At 38.1% G+C, this 18,133-nt stretch overlaps 2 protein-coding genes across 2 annotated transcripts; both read left to right on the forward strand.

The window, feature by feature from the left end:
• The first annotated feature begins 810 nt into the window (after window positions 1-810).
• Window positions 811-5,977, forward strand: LOC115927489. Its single transcript, XM_030993488.1, has 4 exons — window positions 811-978; window positions 1,327-1,410; window positions 2,937-3,170; window positions 4,245-5,977. The coding sequence occupies exons 1-4, from the start codon at window positions 838-840 to the stop codon at window positions 4,407-4,409; spliced, it is 624 nt and encodes a 207-aa protein (XP_030849348.1). The 5' UTR covers window positions 811-837; the 3' UTR covers window positions 4,410-5,977.
• Window positions 5,978-8,322: 2,345 nt separating this feature from the next.
• Window positions 8,323-17,657, forward strand: LOC115927490. The gene is made up of 5 exons (XM_030993489.1): window positions 8,323-8,592; window positions 11,470-11,683; window positions 13,058-13,138; window positions 14,411-14,626; window positions 15,781-17,657. The coding sequence occupies exons 2-5, from the start codon at window positions 11,498-11,500 to the stop codon at window positions 15,844-15,846; spliced, it is 549 nt and encodes a 182-aa protein (XP_030849349.1). The 5' UTR covers window positions 8,323-8,592; window positions 11,470-11,497; the 3' UTR covers window positions 15,847-17,657.
• Window positions 17,658-18,133: the final 476 nt, after the last annotated feature.

The following is an 18,133-nucleotide window of genomic DNA, read 5'->3' on the forward strand; positions in this document are numbered from 1 at the left end:
TTTAACCGTGTATGAATAAAGATATCAATTCAATTCAATTCACGTTAATGTCGTCTTGCAAATTTAAAAGTCCCTATAAGTGTAGATGTAAAGACTGTACCAGTAGAGAAAGACGTAGTTTAGAGGGACGATTTAAAGCACAGTGAAATAAGGACATTTGTATACAAGTGCATTAGGATCATGTACGTACAAAAAGCAATCAGTCAAATGAAGCAGTGTTAGTATTCTAAGAAGTGGCCTTCGGAAGTTTCAGAACAAACACTAATCCTTACAAAGTCAAAATTGAATTTGCATTCGCTCAAGCATTTCGTTCATCTTTTGTCGTCTGGCGGTAGCCGTGACGTTTCGTTCAGAATAACGATATTATTAGAATGTGATGGAATGGAAAGACATGACAATGAAAATCCAGTCGATACTATTGTGCGGAGGTATTTTAGAGTTTTCTTTTAACCCTTTCCCTCCTGGAGCCGTGTGAACCATGTATTAAGCCTACAGGAAGGAGAGAAAAATTTAGTCGTCAACAAGTTAATTAGCTCTTTTTTTTTATAAAGTGTTATGTACATTCATTTCTTTATGGAAAAATTAAAGTTATTACAGTGGACTGGAGGGGAGGGGCGGGGGGGGGGGGGGAGGGGGTCAATAACCCTCTTCTATGATGGCCATAATTATTATGGGGGGTGGGGGGGAGTAATATACGCCGTACAAACGTACAGGGAGATTCGTACGAATGATGCATTCGTTCGAACCTTTGTGACCGTAGCTTAACGTGATGTATCTTTTTGTTTATCCGTCCGTCATCCTCAGTTTCTTTCCTGAAAATACAAGACGCCACCAACGATGGGATTTCGCAGACGGTTCATCGCCTTCACCGGGGCCGTTCAGATATTGCTCACTCTCGCCATGTTCACCATGACGTCATCCCTATTGAACAACTTCGGCAACGCCGCCGTTGGGACCCCAATGTGGGGTGCACTAATTGTGAGTGTTTTGTCTGGAAGAGAAGGTTCAGTTTCTATTTTTATTTTATTTCGGTTTAAAAAGACATATAAATATATATGATTCAAAGCTCCAAGTACCAAAACTGATCATGTTTACAAGTAATACAAAAAAGTTATATATACAGTAAATATACAATAGTTTCTAGCTGAGAAAAAATAATTCATGAGCTTTCTCATATTCCTCGTATTCGAAAAATATTAATAGATTAATCTTGAATTAAAAACATTTAACAAATCCTGAAACCTTTAGTACACATCTTTCTATCCTGTGATATATACAATGTTGCATAAGGAGAGATCTAATCGTTGTCTTATTTCTGTCTGGTAGATATTGATGTGCGGTGCTGCTAATATCATACTAGCCCTGGAGACACCTTCGACAAAGAGGAATACAGAAGATAGCATTTTAGCCGTAAGTATACCAATAAGGGAGTTTACAGATAGCACATGGTACAAATGACCCCAAATATCCACAGATCTTTTACACATGGAGAAGTTCCACTTTGAGCATCTTAGAATAATAACTGCCAAAGTGCTTCATGAATACCTTTTGTTTGACTTCTTGAAAAGAATACTTCCACCTGCGTATCATAGAATGTACCGTTGGAGCATAAATGAATAATGTTACATAATTTTCATGAGCGCATATCCAGTATTCATCTCTGTGGGTTTTACAATTTTGGTACAAATGACCTTTATCTGCCCATGCGCAGATTGTATCTGTAAACTCCCTTATAGTTTACCATCACTAAGGATCGCGCCACTCGGCTTAACGCTTATAGTCGGCGAATAAAAAAAGTCAAAAGGGACTTTTAGATTCTGCACGACGAGAACGTGGACTGCCCTTTTGAGGCAATGTTACGTCCTTTTAAGGCATTGGCAGTGACGTCACATTGCCTTAAAAGGGCAGTCCGCCTTCTCGTCCTGCAGAATCTATAAGTCCCTAATAACGGGTCCAGAACTAGACTAGTTAAGTGGAGGAGGTGCATGGGTGGGAGTCGGTATGTGTGTGGGTGTGTGTGTGTGTGTGGATGTGTTTGGGGGGGGGGGGGTGGGGGTGCCCGGAGGGGTACCTAGCCCTCTATGGGTCATACTATGGGATAATACATTTGTCAACTGCGATGAATTTTCTGATAAACTCCGGAAGAGGAGGAGAAGACGAAGAAAAAAAGAAAAAGAAAAAAAAAGAAGAATAACAATAAGAAGCAGTTTTAGTAGTAGAAAAATAAAAATAAAAAAGCGAAGAAGAAAAAAAAGAGGAAGATGAAGGAGAAAAGAAGAAGTAGAAGAAGAGGAGAAAAGGAAGAAGAAGAAGAAGAAGAAGAAGAAGAAGAAGAGCGATGCGTTTTTGGTTGAAAAACTGTAGGGAGCATTATATGCGGGTATTCACGTTACTGTGTGTGTGTGTGTGTGTGTGTGTGGGTATGCATGTTTGCGTGTAGTTCAGAAGTGATAAATGACACCTGGGACAGACTTTTAACGTCACCATCCGAAAAACGTGGCTTGGTTTCGAAGCTGGTCTGTTCAGAGTCTGTTTGCAGGCAAAGACAGAAAGTTGACGTATACCGATTTCACCTTTCATTTGCCACCAGTGCCAATGTGCACTGTTGCTCGTTTACCACGTTTGCAATTCGGCTCAAAACAATAGGCTCCTGACTTGAGGATAGCTTTGTGCAAGACAATGGATTTTTTAAATTGTCTGATTAGCTACATTACGACCCTTTAACACGTAACACCTCTTGCATTGGAAACAAGTTTTATCTATCCTATGATAATTATATTCAGTATTGCACATGGAAATTGTTTGTAAAGTATGGGAGAAAAATATTAAGGGATTTGGAGGATTTGGTCTCTTTTTAAATCCTCAAGTGAGAAGAAAAAAAATCAACAAATTTCTACCAAACAAATAATTCAAATGTTATTATCGCTTTCTCACAGACAAACTTCAACTTGGGTACTGTCTTCGCAAACCTGACTGCCTTTATCGTGTCTGCCACCATCCTGGCCCTCTTCTCATGGGCGCTGTCGCTGAGCACCTCTTTTGATGCATTGGTCGTTCCCTTCTCGACCATCGTCCTCGCCGCCACCCTCATCTGTCTCTTCTCCCTCTTCGCCCTCTTTGCTGACTGCTTCTCCGCGTTTTGTGCGAGTTCCCCGAAACAGCATCACCAGGTAAATTAAAGCCCATCTGTACTAGTTTGGCCAGGGGGATTAGACCTCCCTGCAAGGTCACTGACAGGTGGTTATCTCATCAAATCAGCTCTCAATTGACATAAGAAAAAGGGGATCATGGGGACCAACAGGCACCGAGTAGGCATTGTTTGCTATATAGAGGGCGCAAGTTCCCATACGTAGTGCAGTGGGGCTTTAAAGGACAATCGAAAAGACTTTCGAGAAATCAAAAGTCAGCACGTTCATTTTCATTGTGTAATATAATTTCATGCGCAACTTTTTGTTAAGTGCCATGTTACAAATTATTTCGTTCACTCATTACGAATTATTGTATTTCAATAGCCAGAAGGCGATTTTACATATATTACGTGTTGTAAGGAAGGACAAGCCCTAATGTATGTCCTATGTAGCAACAAGTAATGTATGCAAATCTCATTCTCACTATTGAAGTACAATTATTTGTAACATGTGAATGAAATAATATGTTTTGTAAGATGGTGACGTGGATCCTAATCAAATGATTGATTGAGAGCGTACACGTGACCAGGCATTTATTTTGCCTGACACTCAATTTTGATAATGACCGGTCATTAGAAGAACCATGTTATAAAACAAATAATACACATCAGTGAGGGCATTAGTAAAAATTACCCACGCTCGGGACCTTCATAACAGTCCAAACACCAACGGCTATCGCCTCGGGCGTGTTAGACTGTTCCAACCTCGTATGGGTAATCTTACTAATGCCCTCACGGCTGTATTATTTGTATAACAGGGCAATTAATAAAGATTTATTCATTTAAAACATTACGAAAATTGTGTATTTCAATGCGGTCCCTAAAGCAATGTTGGATATGCGACGTTAAACCGCAGTGCGTTTTTTTAATGATGACGTAAAGTGTAATACACTTCATCTTTATGTGGGAGAAACACCTTGTCCGAAGATCCTCTTGTATGAGAGCCTTCACTATTATACCACAGTAATCCAGCAATTTGCAATGAGCCTTATCTTTCTATTTTGTTTTCGTAAAATATTAAGTAACCCCTTTTTTCTTCTTTTTCTTTTCTCACCAGTCGTCTCCACAGGGACCGTACGTTATGGACTATGAGGGGCCTCCTCCTCGTGGTATTCCAAACCCCGCCTTACAAAGAGTTATGATTGATCAACATCAATCCCAGTTCCTCACATCGAGCGCAGGTTTGCGTTCTCCTATGGCGCAGGTACCTAATTACTATTGATATCAATGGCAAATAAGTTGCAATTGATCCAAATCAATCGCAAGTCCGCGCATCAATCGCAAGTTTGCGTTCTCCCATCTCTTATGCACCTAATTACTATTGATATATATCGCAAATAAGTTGCGATTGATATCACCTCTTCGTAAGACGGACCCCTATGGCCTTATAATGCATCAAATTGGCAACGTCAACATACAGAGACCCAAGATGGTACTGCTAGCTGTATTCAGTTAATTAACAATACAGATAACTCTTAATATGATTTTGGTATATGGGCGGTCTCCAGTTTTCTATTCGAAATGCAAGGCGGGATAGGGGGGGGGGGGGGGGAGTGCTTATCCCTTTATACAGTCAGCCCATGAGACCGACTGATGATAAATAATTTTTTTTTTTTTTTTAAAGAGAAGGCAGAAAACATTAACAACAACAATCATACTTTACACTGACATAAAATATGCTTTCATAATACGGCTGGAAAATAGGGTATTAATAAAATAAACCATAATATCTAGACATTCATTTTATATGTTCTGAAAACTGTTATTTCAAAATGTCGCAGAGCGTTATTCGGAAATGATTCTGTAAAAATAGCGCTGTTAGGAATCTTAGCAGTGTAAATTTAAAGATTACATGCGTTATATACCTATACAAAAAGAATATTATTAAGAAACCTGTACAGAAAGAATAGAAATAAATTACTTATTTTGTTTTAGTAAGTTGGAATGTAGATGCAATACTAATGGCTGCTTTCGAGATTTAGTTAATTCTTTTCCTAGTACATGTACATGGTAAACTCCTTTACAATAGTGAAAAAACTTTTGACAATGTATTGTTACGGTAGAAATGGCTACGCAACATCGACGTATAATTATAACGATATTAAAAAAATCGCCTTTTGTAGTGTAAATAGGTCTTAGTAAGAATTTCTCTTGATATTTTTCCTCGTATCTACACATAATTAATAGGTTTTTTTTTCTCAATATATAATGACTTCATTAGTATCTAAATATCCACCGGAATAAGACTTAAACAGCATTAGAAAAAACACCAGACGTCATGATGAATAACTTGGCATTCATTCATTGCCTTTATTGCTGCTTTTTGGAACCATGTTTTATTGTGTTAAAATGGGGGACTGGTTGTTTTCAAAACACAAAGTTTAGACAAGTTTTTAATCTTGTAAATGTTTTAAAGAAATTTCCAAAAAAATGGCGCGTGTACTTTGACTTGTATACTTCTTAAGAGTATATATTCATATTTTTAGAAGATAATCATTTGTTAACTCGGTAGTCGATACGTATTATATAGTACATTATCCAAAGCAGATTGTTGTTATAGTTTGTATTCAGTTATATTTTATGAAAAGCATTACAATTTGATTATTTTTTTTAATGGTGCATGATAATGGAAGATTAAATAAAATTATATATGTGTCTTATTATGAATCGTGGTAAACTTCACGTAATAAATTTCAAACAATTTATCATTGATTTATCATATATACCGAAGAGAGAAGTTTTGATAGAGAAAGGCAAATGGAAATAGCAGCGAGAGAGAGAGAAAGAGAGAGAGAGAGAGAGGGGAGAGAGAGAAAGAGAGAGAGAGAGGGGAGAGAGAGAAAGAGAGAGAGAGAGGGGAGAGAGAGAAAGAGAGAGAGAGAGAGAGAGAGGGGGGAGAGAGAAAGAGAGTGAGAAACAAACAGATAGAGGAGCGGGAAAGTGAAACAAGATAGAGAAAGATATAAAGAGGGGTGGAGAGAGAGAGAGAGAGAAGAGAGGATGTATATATATATATATATATATATATATATATATATATATATATATATAATACGTATTTACTACAGAGAAAGAGAGGGAGAGAGAGAGAACAGTGAAGGAGAAAGAGTAGAAGGGTGCAGTCGATCACGAAGATAATATTGTTCAGTAAACACAAGATGTTGTACATGATGTATGTATTCTTAAACTAACTAGGCTAGTAAGCATGCCAAAAAGCTCCGTAAATACCTTACCCCTCTTTTGCAACATACAGGTCTGGAAAACTGTTTTCATAAACATCCTGGTACTTTAAAAGCAATCGATACCTCCAATTACTTTCCTCGTATACTTTCATGAATCCACTGATATAATTCAGATAAGTTGATTGTTCATTGAACAAATAGGAGTTGCTGAAATCAATGTTACAAGCATGACTGAATCCCTGGTATGTTTGTGGACAGTGGGTTCAATCCGTTTGTTAGTTCTTTTTAGATTCGCGACAATTATTGCTCCGTGCTTCATTTCAGCAAAGGTACAAGGGTAGGTTATTGTTACAGCTCGGTGTTAGGTTAGGACCCTGGTTAGGAGTAGGGTAAGGATTGTGGTAAGTATTGGGTCCATTAGTGGTGGAAATTTCCGCCGATATAAGTACCGGCGCATTATGTGTCGTACATAATCTGAGGGTCATATTATACGATTTTTTTTTTGACAAGTAGCTATCTAGTCTATTTTTGAAGAAGTTCACTGCTCAAAGAGGACCGTCCACTACCTTTTCCGGTAGCCTAGCCGGAGCCACCGCTGTCTCTGAAAACTTACACCCCTGCAGTAGCGGTTCTAGAGAGTGCTTGAACGGGGGGGGGGGGGGGCTTTAATGTTAAACCCTCCCGATAAAACGTTCTTATAGCCCCATTATTTCTTGATTATAAATGGATTTAAGTGAGAACATGTAGTCAAACCCGAGACCCTCTAAAACCCCGCCCCATTCCACAGTCAATAGGGACCTTTAGATTTGCACGACGAGAACGTGGACTGCTACGTGTGACGTCCTTCAAAGGCACTGTGACATCTTTTTAAGGCACTGTTTTAATTCCACTATGTCGACGTGCAAATCACTGCCAGTGCCTCATAAAAGGACGTCACACGTTGTAGTCCACTATGTCGACGTGCAAATCTAAAAGTCCCTAATATCGTTCTAGAACCCTTCTTGTCCACACCTCTAATCAGGGTGTGGTCTCATGTTCTAGTAGTACATATCCCAAACGCAATTTCTTTTGTTAATGAATAGAGCAGACTTTGAGAGGGGTCTGATGAGCCCTCAAAAGTGCTTCTCGGCGTCAAAGTATCTTTAGAAAAGAATCGGTCATTCATCCAATCGCCTTTGTTCGGCATGACCCACGCATTTTTAAAGAAAATATCGAGTTCCGGTAAGGGTCAGAAATAATTTGTGAGCTTTCTTATTCATTTGGTGATAGTTTGTCCTCGTATTCGAAATACATGTAGCTGGAAAGTTTTGACCCAAGATTCACGTCTTCATAAGTGTGTAGTCCGAAATTCACACGTCTGTGTACAGTGCATATGACTTCCAGAAAGTATAAGTCAATTTAACAATTTGATGATGCAATAACTTCACATGAGGTTATATGCACCAATTCGTTTGCACTACAAAATCAATCTTTCCCTATAATTATTGCTAAAAGACATTTGCTTTCTGTTCGTTTGTTTGTTTGTTTGATTTTATTTCTGCGTTCAAAAAGATACAAATTCAAATTCAAAGTACAAATATTCGAGCAATAACAAAATAATACAGTGAATAAAATGTTTACAAAATAAATTAACTAGAAAATCATGTACAAGTTTATCATATAATAAACATGTACGAAGCATACAAATAAAATAAGAAATATACAGTAAATGTATTGACTGCTTGACGAGAACTCCACTTTATCTTTAACCGAACGTCCCATCTTGACCAACAAAAGACATTTCGATCTGGTTCGCGCATTTTAACAAAAGCCTCAAAGAAAGGGCGTCAACTAATCTCTCAGCTCGAGTAACGTTTTCATTCTTTACACTAATCTCGACTCTCGTAAGAATGTATAGATAAATACGATGGTGTCTTGCGGCGTCTTCGTATACTTTCGTTATCTATCATATACACAATCGTACACACCACACACACACACAAAGACACAACACTCACACACGTACGCACAGGAGCTATTTACTTAGTACTACGTAAGAAAGCCATCTGGAAATGGTGTATGGATGAAAGCGAAGTTTGTGGAGAAACTTTCCAGATTTCATTTCGTTTCTATTAATGTCTGCATTGTCTGAAGGCGTAGCCGGCTGACCAAAGGAAAATATTCGGAAATACACCAACAGAAAAGACTTTCATCGCCGTGGAACCTATTTTCTTGACATATTTGGTAAGACATTGAATTTCTTAATTTTGATACGTACACTGCTCGCCTATATGATGTCATGGTGTGTTGCAATGCAGCACACTCCGTTATACCTTTTTCTTTTGGAAATCACATTTCATATTTTTTCCCTCAATAACGGTTAATAAACCTATATGTATTCAAGAACGTACATTACACTGTACATACAATGTGTAGCCGCTGACCTCCGGCAGAAGTGGAGGAGGAGGAGAAGAAGAATGTTAAAGAAGGGGTTAAATAGGAGGATCAGATATATTAGATCTTCTACAGCACTGTACATATATATCTGCACAACCTCAAAGTACGAAGATACACCAACAACATGGTGGCCTGTACTTCAACAGAAGAAGGAGTAGAAAGAGCTGAAGAAAAAGAACAAATAGTATGGTGGCCCTGAAGGGACATCGCGAATAGACTAAATCGTGAAAAATATGCGATAAAATTCACGATATCGTCAATTTTATCGCATATTTTTCACGAAGAAATTCACGAAATTGACGATATCGTGAACTTTATCGTGAACTTTTCACGATGAAATTGACGATATCGTGAATTTTATCGTGAAAAGTTCACGATATAAAGTTCACGATATCGTCAATTTTATCGTGTACTCTATCGTGTACTCTATCTCTCTCTCTGTTGTTGTCCCTCCGCTTTTCGTGTACTCTCCTGACGGGCGCTTCGTAAACAAAACCAGCCCTAGCTGGGGGAGACAGAGAGAAGGAAAAAAGGGAAAGGGAAAGAGAAGATAAAAGGAAAGAAAGAATAATAAGAAGAAAAGAGGGAAACGGGGGGGGGGGGCGAAGGGCTCTTGCCTCCTCCTCACTCCCCCCCCCCCCTCCCCGCCAAAAAATAAATCAGAGAGAGAGAGAGAAGGGAAAGGGAAAGGGAAAGGGAAAGAGAAGATAAAAGGAAAGAAAGAAGAGGAAGAAGAAGAAAAGAGGAAAACGGGGGAAGGGCGAAGGACTCTTGCCCCCCCCCCCCTCCCCCCCCCCCCCGTGAACTTTTCACGATAAAATTCACGATATCGTCAATTTCATCGTGAAAAGTTCACGATAAAGTTCACGATATCGTCAATTTCGTGAATTTCTTCGTGAAAAATATGCGATAAAATTGACGATATCGTGAATTTTATCGCATATTTTTCACGATTTAGTCTATTCGCGATGTCCCTTCAGGGCCACCATAAAATAGTCATAGTAATACTACATGTATATATACACCTGCACAGCACCTACAACAGTACGAGAATACACCCGACGGTGGCCTGTACTTATAGCGAAGAAGAAGAAAATGAAGAATGATAAAAATAAAAAAGGGAATAAAGAGAAAACTAGATCAAGGACAAGAAGAAGAGAAATCAAGAAGAAGGAGAAGAGTCCCTCCTTTTTTTTCCAAGATGATAGAAGGTATTATTCACATTTATTTAGAGTAGGAAAGACAAACAAATCAAAAGGGTTTCTCTTATGGGAGCCTAGGTGGTATAAAAATACTTGACATACCAAGCAATTGTTCAGCTTCCGACTGATTAATGGCTGGGTAGATTTTTTTCAATGAGATTTATGGAGCGTGGAAAACACTGTTTTCGTATTGGTTCAACTTGTTGGGAGGCATCAATTTACTGTTGAACTGATGGTATTGCTCTTATGATATTCTAGTTCAAAAGAAAATTCCATTATTTCTACATAGAAATTGGCATGGGAAATGATTAGATACTGCACTTAACAGTGAACGATGTTTGTATATAGCCAATGAATCGGTGAAAGTTTCAGATCAGATTATTTGGCACAACAAACATGAAGTATATGATAATCAGTTATTCTTTTATAAAGGCTGGTATGACAGTGATCTAGTCTATTTAGGGAACCTTTTTTTTATGAGAGATGGCTTTCGGGCAACAGGTAGGCTCAATCAATCCTAATGATATACACGAGCATCATACAAGGCAAATAGACAGTGGATGTTTACGTGTGCCTAGATTTCACACTGATTGTTATAAGTGTAGTCCAATTGTTTCTTCCATATATTTGAATGGAATAAGCTAGATAATTCGTTGAGAAAGGCTTCCTCTGTCAATTCATATAAGAGATTGTTTAAACAAAGTTGTAATTTGTGAATGGCTCAGCCGAACTAATATTAACATGACTTATTCACATAATTGCGACTTAATCAATATTTTCCTATTGACATTACTGTTTACTAGGTTAATGATATATGCTTGTTTTGCATACAAGTATTATTTTTGTAACTGTTCTGTATAAACGTTATAAACGATGTGAATATGTTCATGTTTATTCAGGGCCCCATGGAAGACCACTACTTGTTGGTGAATGGGCTACCCTGTCAAATTATAATAAATAAATTAATCAATAAAATCGCAGGTGCACTCTAAACGAAAAAGCAATGCTCTGTTTGACTATGCAAGACTTAAATGAGCGATACCACTTGTATGGGTCAATAGATAAACTGAAGAATTTATACATGATTATACTAGACAAGAAATTGAAAGCAAAGTTCCTTATCTGTTCGTTGCAAATAAGGTAAAAATGTTACTGATTTGAGTAGCAATCGTTTCTATTAACTCATTCTAAGAACAAAGAACATCTTAAGTAACCTTTAGGGTGGAACTTTGGAAGGGGACACAATTTTTCTTTTGTGCATACCTGATGAATGTTACATCGGTTACAATGAGGTTATATCTGGTACAAATTTTGGAAAGGAATTTTGCATCTACCCTCTTCTCCTTCTTATTCTTCTTCTTCTTATTCTTCTTCCTCGGCTGTCATAGCAAGTAGGTCCATGGTCATAGTACGCAGGAATGTCATCTCTTTCTTCTCTTTTGCCTTTAAAAAAAAAAATCAGAAATCACCACACGAGTATATTCACCACTATGGGGATTCGACGACAGTTCATAGGCTTCACTGGGGCCGTACAGGTCCTTCTGACCCTCGTGATGTTTGCCATGGGTGCAACGCTTTCAGACATAGCCATCGTGCAGGGGGTTGTCCAGGGTTCTGCAGATGACAGCAGTATCGACAGCATGGCCATTGGAGTTCCTCTCTGGGGAGGGATAGTGGTAAGTACTACCTTCTTCTTATTAGTTGATCCCTCCGCTATTTTGGAGATTCCTGGAGTCCAAATGAAGTAAATGTGTACATCCAACCGGTTAGGAGCTTTGGATAGCATTAGAACGAAAGGCATACATTTTGTATAGAAGAGCGATCATAGTAGAATAAGGCTATTTTGTATTTCGGAAGGGTGGCATGGATGAAAGGGTAACGGAATAGGAGGGGTAAATAGCTGTGGGTCATTATAATCATACAGGTTTAAACACCAAGCAGGGCATGTGAGTTAAAAGTCTTACCTCCCTGCACCAAGCTAGACGATAGTGGGTTGTCCATCTGGTAAGGGACGGGTGGTGGCAACAATATGGTTATATACCGGTGTGGCAATTCTACAATCTGTCCAGGATTCTCCAGAAGACAGTATAGATCATCAGCATGCCCATTGTAGTTCCTCTCTGGGAGGGATAGTGGTCAGTAGTACCCTTCTCCGTGTAGTCGGTTGACCATCGGTCAATGGACGGTATAGTGTCACGTGTGGTATTTTTCAGCAGGGTCAATCTACTACCTAGGTTTCTTTAGATAAAAGCATTAACAACATGGCCATTGGTGTTCTGCCGAGGGGAGGGATAGTGAAAAACACTGTCTTAGGTGTGGGTGGTGTCACGGTCATTAGTTGTGAACACTGTCAAACAGTTACTAGAGTCGCTGACCTAGTCATTTTGCAGTTTCTCGCCCAAGAATCTCCGAAAAACAGTATCTACAGCATGTCCTCGACATGGAAGGTCCGACCCCACTCAACGCTCTCCAGATAATTACGAATGTGATAACTACACGTGTAAAGGTGTACGGCCTCTTATAATTTCCGATGCTTCACCGAAATTTGGTTTATAAAAACTCCTTTTGGTTCTTTTTTAATATCTTTTTTAACATAGAAATTTTGCATCCAATCATTTTTGAGCAAGAACAAAACAATAGATTTGAACAAAGTATATGTCGTGATATAACGGTAAATCAAACACTGTTACATTAGTTGGACATGATTGTCTCTATGCATCTAGTAATACAACAAATGTATTGCGTTTGATAGAAAGAACCTGCTCAACTTCATAAAAAACGTGTTTACGCATCTTCTTAAAGCCCAACTGTCCTACTTGTAGCTACTTGCTCCCTCCATATAGACAAAATTTCCCAATCGGTGCCTGTTGGTCCCCCATGATCCTCTTTTTCTTATGTTAGTTGAAAGCTGAGTTAATGAGATAGCTATCTGTCAATGATCTCGCTGTGTGGTCTAATCCCTTCTGGCTCAGTAGTATTGACGGTCTTTAAAAGAACTGAAAGATAGCCGTTTCGTATTGATTCTACAAGTGTTGGTTTCTTTCCTTTAGATTCTGATGTGCGGGGCAGGAAACATCGTGGAAGCCTTTACTGCAAGATCTAGCCGCAAGCGAAAAAACGACCTTTTGCCGGTAAGTTTGTCATTTAAAAAATAGCTTCAAAGTCTTTTAAAACTAATACAGTCACACCTGTCTATAGCGACCACCCAAGAGTAAAACAAAATTGTTTTTGTAGACAGTTTCCTTTAGTACATGTTTCAATGGGAATCCATTTTCAAGGAAATCAAAAAATGTGGTGTTTGTAGAAAGGTGGTCATTAAAACAGGTTTGACTACAGTATTATTATTATTACTATTATCATTATAGTATTATACTATCATTATTATTACTATTATTATTGTTACTATTGCTATTATTATTATCAATTTGTTTACTTGACCAAGCATAAAAAGCACACGATTGTACAAAGCAATGGCAAGAGACACATACATTATCAGAAAATGAAAGAATAAAAGGAATGGGAGCAGCACGTGGGTCATCAGGGTGCACACAAGTGAAATGCAACATTGTTGCCCGGAGGCATATGCCCCCGCACTCACTACCAGTACAATCTCTACATTGAGTATTGCGCATCAGTAAGCATTTCTATAAAGAAGAACATTGCGGCCCGAATTCACAAAGAACGTTTGTCGACAAACCTTGGTTTTCGTACGTCATATGACGCGTTTTACGCGTTTTTTACAAACCTGGTTTGCAAAGAACAAAAGGAGGTTTGGCGAAACAAAAGGAGGTTTGAGCTCAAACCTTGCTTTGTGAATTCGGGCCTGCAAGTTTAAATACGCACCGGGCTTACATTCTAAAAAAAGATTGATTTGATTAATACAACAAAATTAAAGCTGAGAATTCTCGGGCGGGGGGGGGGGGGGGGGGGAGCTCATGTTGAACAAATTCTGATTGTAGGTGATTTATTTGTAAACCTCAAGATTCCCAGTCAAATAAACGAACAAATACACGAAGCGTGAAAAGCGTTGTCATAATATTTAAGAGCCTTATTATATAGGGTCTAAAGATACGGCTGGAGAGTTAGCCTAGGTGGCACATTTCTTCTGCTGTGTTTTTAACTAAGGTGATATCAGACAAAGTTTAATGGGCCTGTTTCATAAAAACTTGTAATCATTACCAAATCTTCTTTCAGTCAATCCTATCCAATCTAATGCCACGATTTCAGTAGCTTATAACAATTACCGTAGTTCTATGAAAGTTCTATGAAACGAGTCCAAGGTAGAAAGATTATAATCGGGAGCACCAGGAGTGTCAAGTCTAACAGATATGAACACTATACAAGAACCCAATATTATTATGATTATAATTAATTAATATCATTTCGCTTCATACAACCTGCAGTGCTCGATCGGTGCTTTCCTGGCCAACCTTATCGCTTTCGTCGTATCCGGCATCATCATCGGGATCTTCTCCTGGTCCATCTACGAGGTCGCTTCGACGTTCATCATCGCCGTCTCCACCGTGCTCCTATCAGCTAGTATTATCTTCCTCATGTCCATGTTAGCTATGTTCGTTGACTGCATGACTGTCTGTCTCAGTACCGGCCCTTCACAACCCGTGAGTACTTGTTAAAGCCCCACTGCACTACTTATAGCTACTTGGGCCCTCTATAGCAAACAATGCCTAATCGGTGCCTGTTGGTCCCCATGACCCCCTGTTTCTTATGTCAATTGAGAGCTGATTTGATGAGATAGCCTCCTGTCATTGATCTTGCAGGGAGCTCTAATCCCCATGGCCAAACTAGTGCAGACGGGCTTTGAAAGACTGTTCTTTTATTGTTTTTATTGATGTCACTATGATATTTCCATTGCTGTTCTTTCGAGTGTAATTTTTCGTCCTCTTCTCATCATTCTACTTCATCGTCATCATCATCATCATCATAATCATCATCATAATCATCATCATCATCATCATTATTTGTTATCATGTTTATTGATAATATTATCATTATCATTATAATGAGGATGATGATAATGTTATTCTTTTATTGATCATCATCATCACTATCATAATCATCATCAGATCACCACCATCATCATCATTATTACCGCCATCATCTTCATCACAAATCATCATCATCACCTTCAAATCATCCTCTTCTTTTCCATCACCACTTTGGGCAAGCTATTTTGTTCGACCACATGACGTAATTACATGTATAAGGTTTTTGTACACATGTTATACTAATCATTATTATCATGTGACGGCCGCAACCAAGATAGAATTCACTCCATGACGCCCCTCACTCTATTTCAAGCATGATGTTAGGAATGTCTTTAAACTCCTGGGGGCGTTTCACAAAGACTAAGATCAATCTTAAGTTGGACTTAACTATGGCAGGCTGTTCATGCCACTGTTTACTCTCACCATTTACTGGCATTGGTTTCTCAAGGGACGTACAAATCATGGTCACAAATCAACAGAATTTACATATTTTGATAATTCATTATTGAAGGAAAAAATATCTAAATATCATAATGGTAAGAGCAAACAGTGGCATGAACGGCCTGCCATAGTTACGTCAACTTAAACTCGATCTTAGTCTTGGTGAAACACTCCCCTGATGTCATTCGATTAATAAAAGTAATATGTTACTCATTTGATTGAATTTTAGATACTCACATGGATATATTTTTACCGAATTGAGAATAACGAACTACTACTGTACTTTATTTTGTTTTTCTGTTTATATTGTTTTTTTCTCTTTTCAGCGACCATACATTGTCGACTACGATCACGGTCCACCACGCGGCCCCGTACACGTATACAAGGCATGATGGGAATGTTTCAACTTTAACCCGTTGACTTCTGAATTATCTCATTACCATAGACCTAATACTGGGACCAGTCGACTCTCGTATACAAAGGGTTAATAAAGGAAGCCTTGAAACTGATCGGGAACCCCCCCCCCCCCCCCCACGAAATCAACTCAAGGCCTATCGTAACATTTCTAAATATGACGCACATTACTATTGAAAATGCCTTTAGCTTGATTATTTGAAAGTATTTGTGATTGTATTTTTGGGGGAAATGCTACATGCATATTCAGGCAGGCTTATACCTGTGATGTAACTCAATAACAAAGAATAGGACAAAAATGAGGGAAAACCCTCCCGCATTGCAACAAAGTACACATTCTAAACTTTATTACAATTATATGCAACTTCTTTTCTTTCCTGTTGGTAGAAAAAAGGCAAGTATAAGAAGTGCGAGTATAGGGGGCTTAAAGAAACCGATATCTTTGAATTGCCTTAATCGAAATATATCGTATGTCAATAATTAATCCAGTGAACTAACATGACTATATTATGATTTTGTTCAGCGAGGCTGAGATTTTGGAATAATACTAAAATGCAGTCATAAACAAAAAATCGTTTCCTTACGTTGATAAAAGATAAACGTTTTCGGTTTTAGACCCCCCCCCCCCCCCATAACCAGGTTATAGCGTGTTATTTTTGCTTGACATTTTTAAAGCGGTTTTCAGATTAATTCTCTAATAAGAAGAATAAAATGTTTCACAAAATATCGATGTTACCATTATGGTTTTATAAACAAAATCGAATATTGTCTCACTTATTATGCTGCAAGGTTTTCCCTGTCTTTGATGTATATTTTCTTTTGCATTCGTATTTTTTTATATATTTTGTTTGTTTTTACACAAAACTATGGAGAGCAATATTTTGTTTGATAGCGAGTATTTGTTGCCCCTCTCTCTTTTGTGATTATTTATATGGACCCAAAGAACGCAATACACAGTACATGAGATCTTCGCCCCATTTCACAAAAATTGTCATCAGTGACACGACAGTTTTTGTTATAAGCTAGTGAAATCCTTGCTTCTGATTGGTTATCAGCAGATATGTCACTGATCTTAGTCATTTGTCATTGCAAAAAAGCTTTGTGAAACGGGTCCCTGTAATTTCAACAAGAGACAACAAGAAACAATAACATAATCTCTCAGTGGTTTTCATTTATCAGGTAGAAGGTAGAAGATCCAATGTCAATTAAAATGACACCAAAGTTATCAATGTGAATTCTAAGGCTATTTTTGTGAGGCGATGTCGTTTACAAAATTTGCTACTTTTACGACAACCGTTGTCACAATTCAAGCTGCGAGAAATTTGCACATGACGGCTTTCCATACTATCATCTGTGTTAACGAGAGAAGGGACCCGTTTCTCAAAGCTTTCTTTCAATGACAAATTACAAAAAAATTAGTGACAAATCTGCTGATAACCAATCAGAAGCAAGGATTTCAGTAGCTTATAACAAAAACCGGTCACATGTCACTGATGACAAATTTGTGAAATGGGGCCCAAGAAATTGCGGTCTTTTGGGGGACACCCTGTATAATGTTCCTGCACTCCCTATTACCTGCACATAATTAACCAAAGATTACAGTTATTAATTAGTATTACCTCATTATCTAACTCGTAAAGGTCTTTATCTACTACTATAATTATTTCTCATTTTTCACCTTGATCTGATGACGTTCTTTGTTTATGATTTGTCATTATGTTATTAATCTATGTTTTCAATTCAATGTTTAATCTGGTAAAATAAAAAATAAATGTATTTTCTCCGGAAACCATTGATTCGTGATTCTAGTAAATATAACAACGCGTACTAAGGTATGGTATTTCATGCTCTACTATGCAGTTTCTGTTACAAGGATGTTTTTTTTACAGAAAAATAACAAGCAAACAAACGACACAATATAGTCAATGGCGTTTTCACTTTTGCAGGAGAGGTCATTTTGGCTGCGTCTCACGAAACCGTCACAAGTACAAGTTCAGCGACATCCCATTGAAACGCGTGTTAAACTTAATACACGCATGTCAATGGGATGTCGCTGAACTTGTACTTATGACGGTTTCGTGAGACACAGCCCTGGTCACTAAAACAGTCAATGCAGGTTTCACTTTCAATACACACTTGTCACAAAAAGGGTCAGTATTTGAATGGAAAAACTCCATTGATATAATTGTGAATATTTTAGGTATGCCTACCAATACAGAATACACATAGTATTTTAATTATTTTTGACGGCCTTATTAAGAAAAA

The sequence above is a fragment of the Strongylocentrotus purpuratus genome, unplaced genomic scaffold, assembly GCF_000002235.5.
Source record: "Strongylocentrotus purpuratus isolate Spur 01 unplaced genomic scaffold, Spur_5.0 spur5_scaffold_20, whole genome shotgun sequence".
NCBI classification, from domain to species: Eukaryota; Metazoa; Echinodermata; class Echinoidea; order Camarodonta; family Strongylocentrotidae; genus Strongylocentrotus; species Strongylocentrotus purpuratus.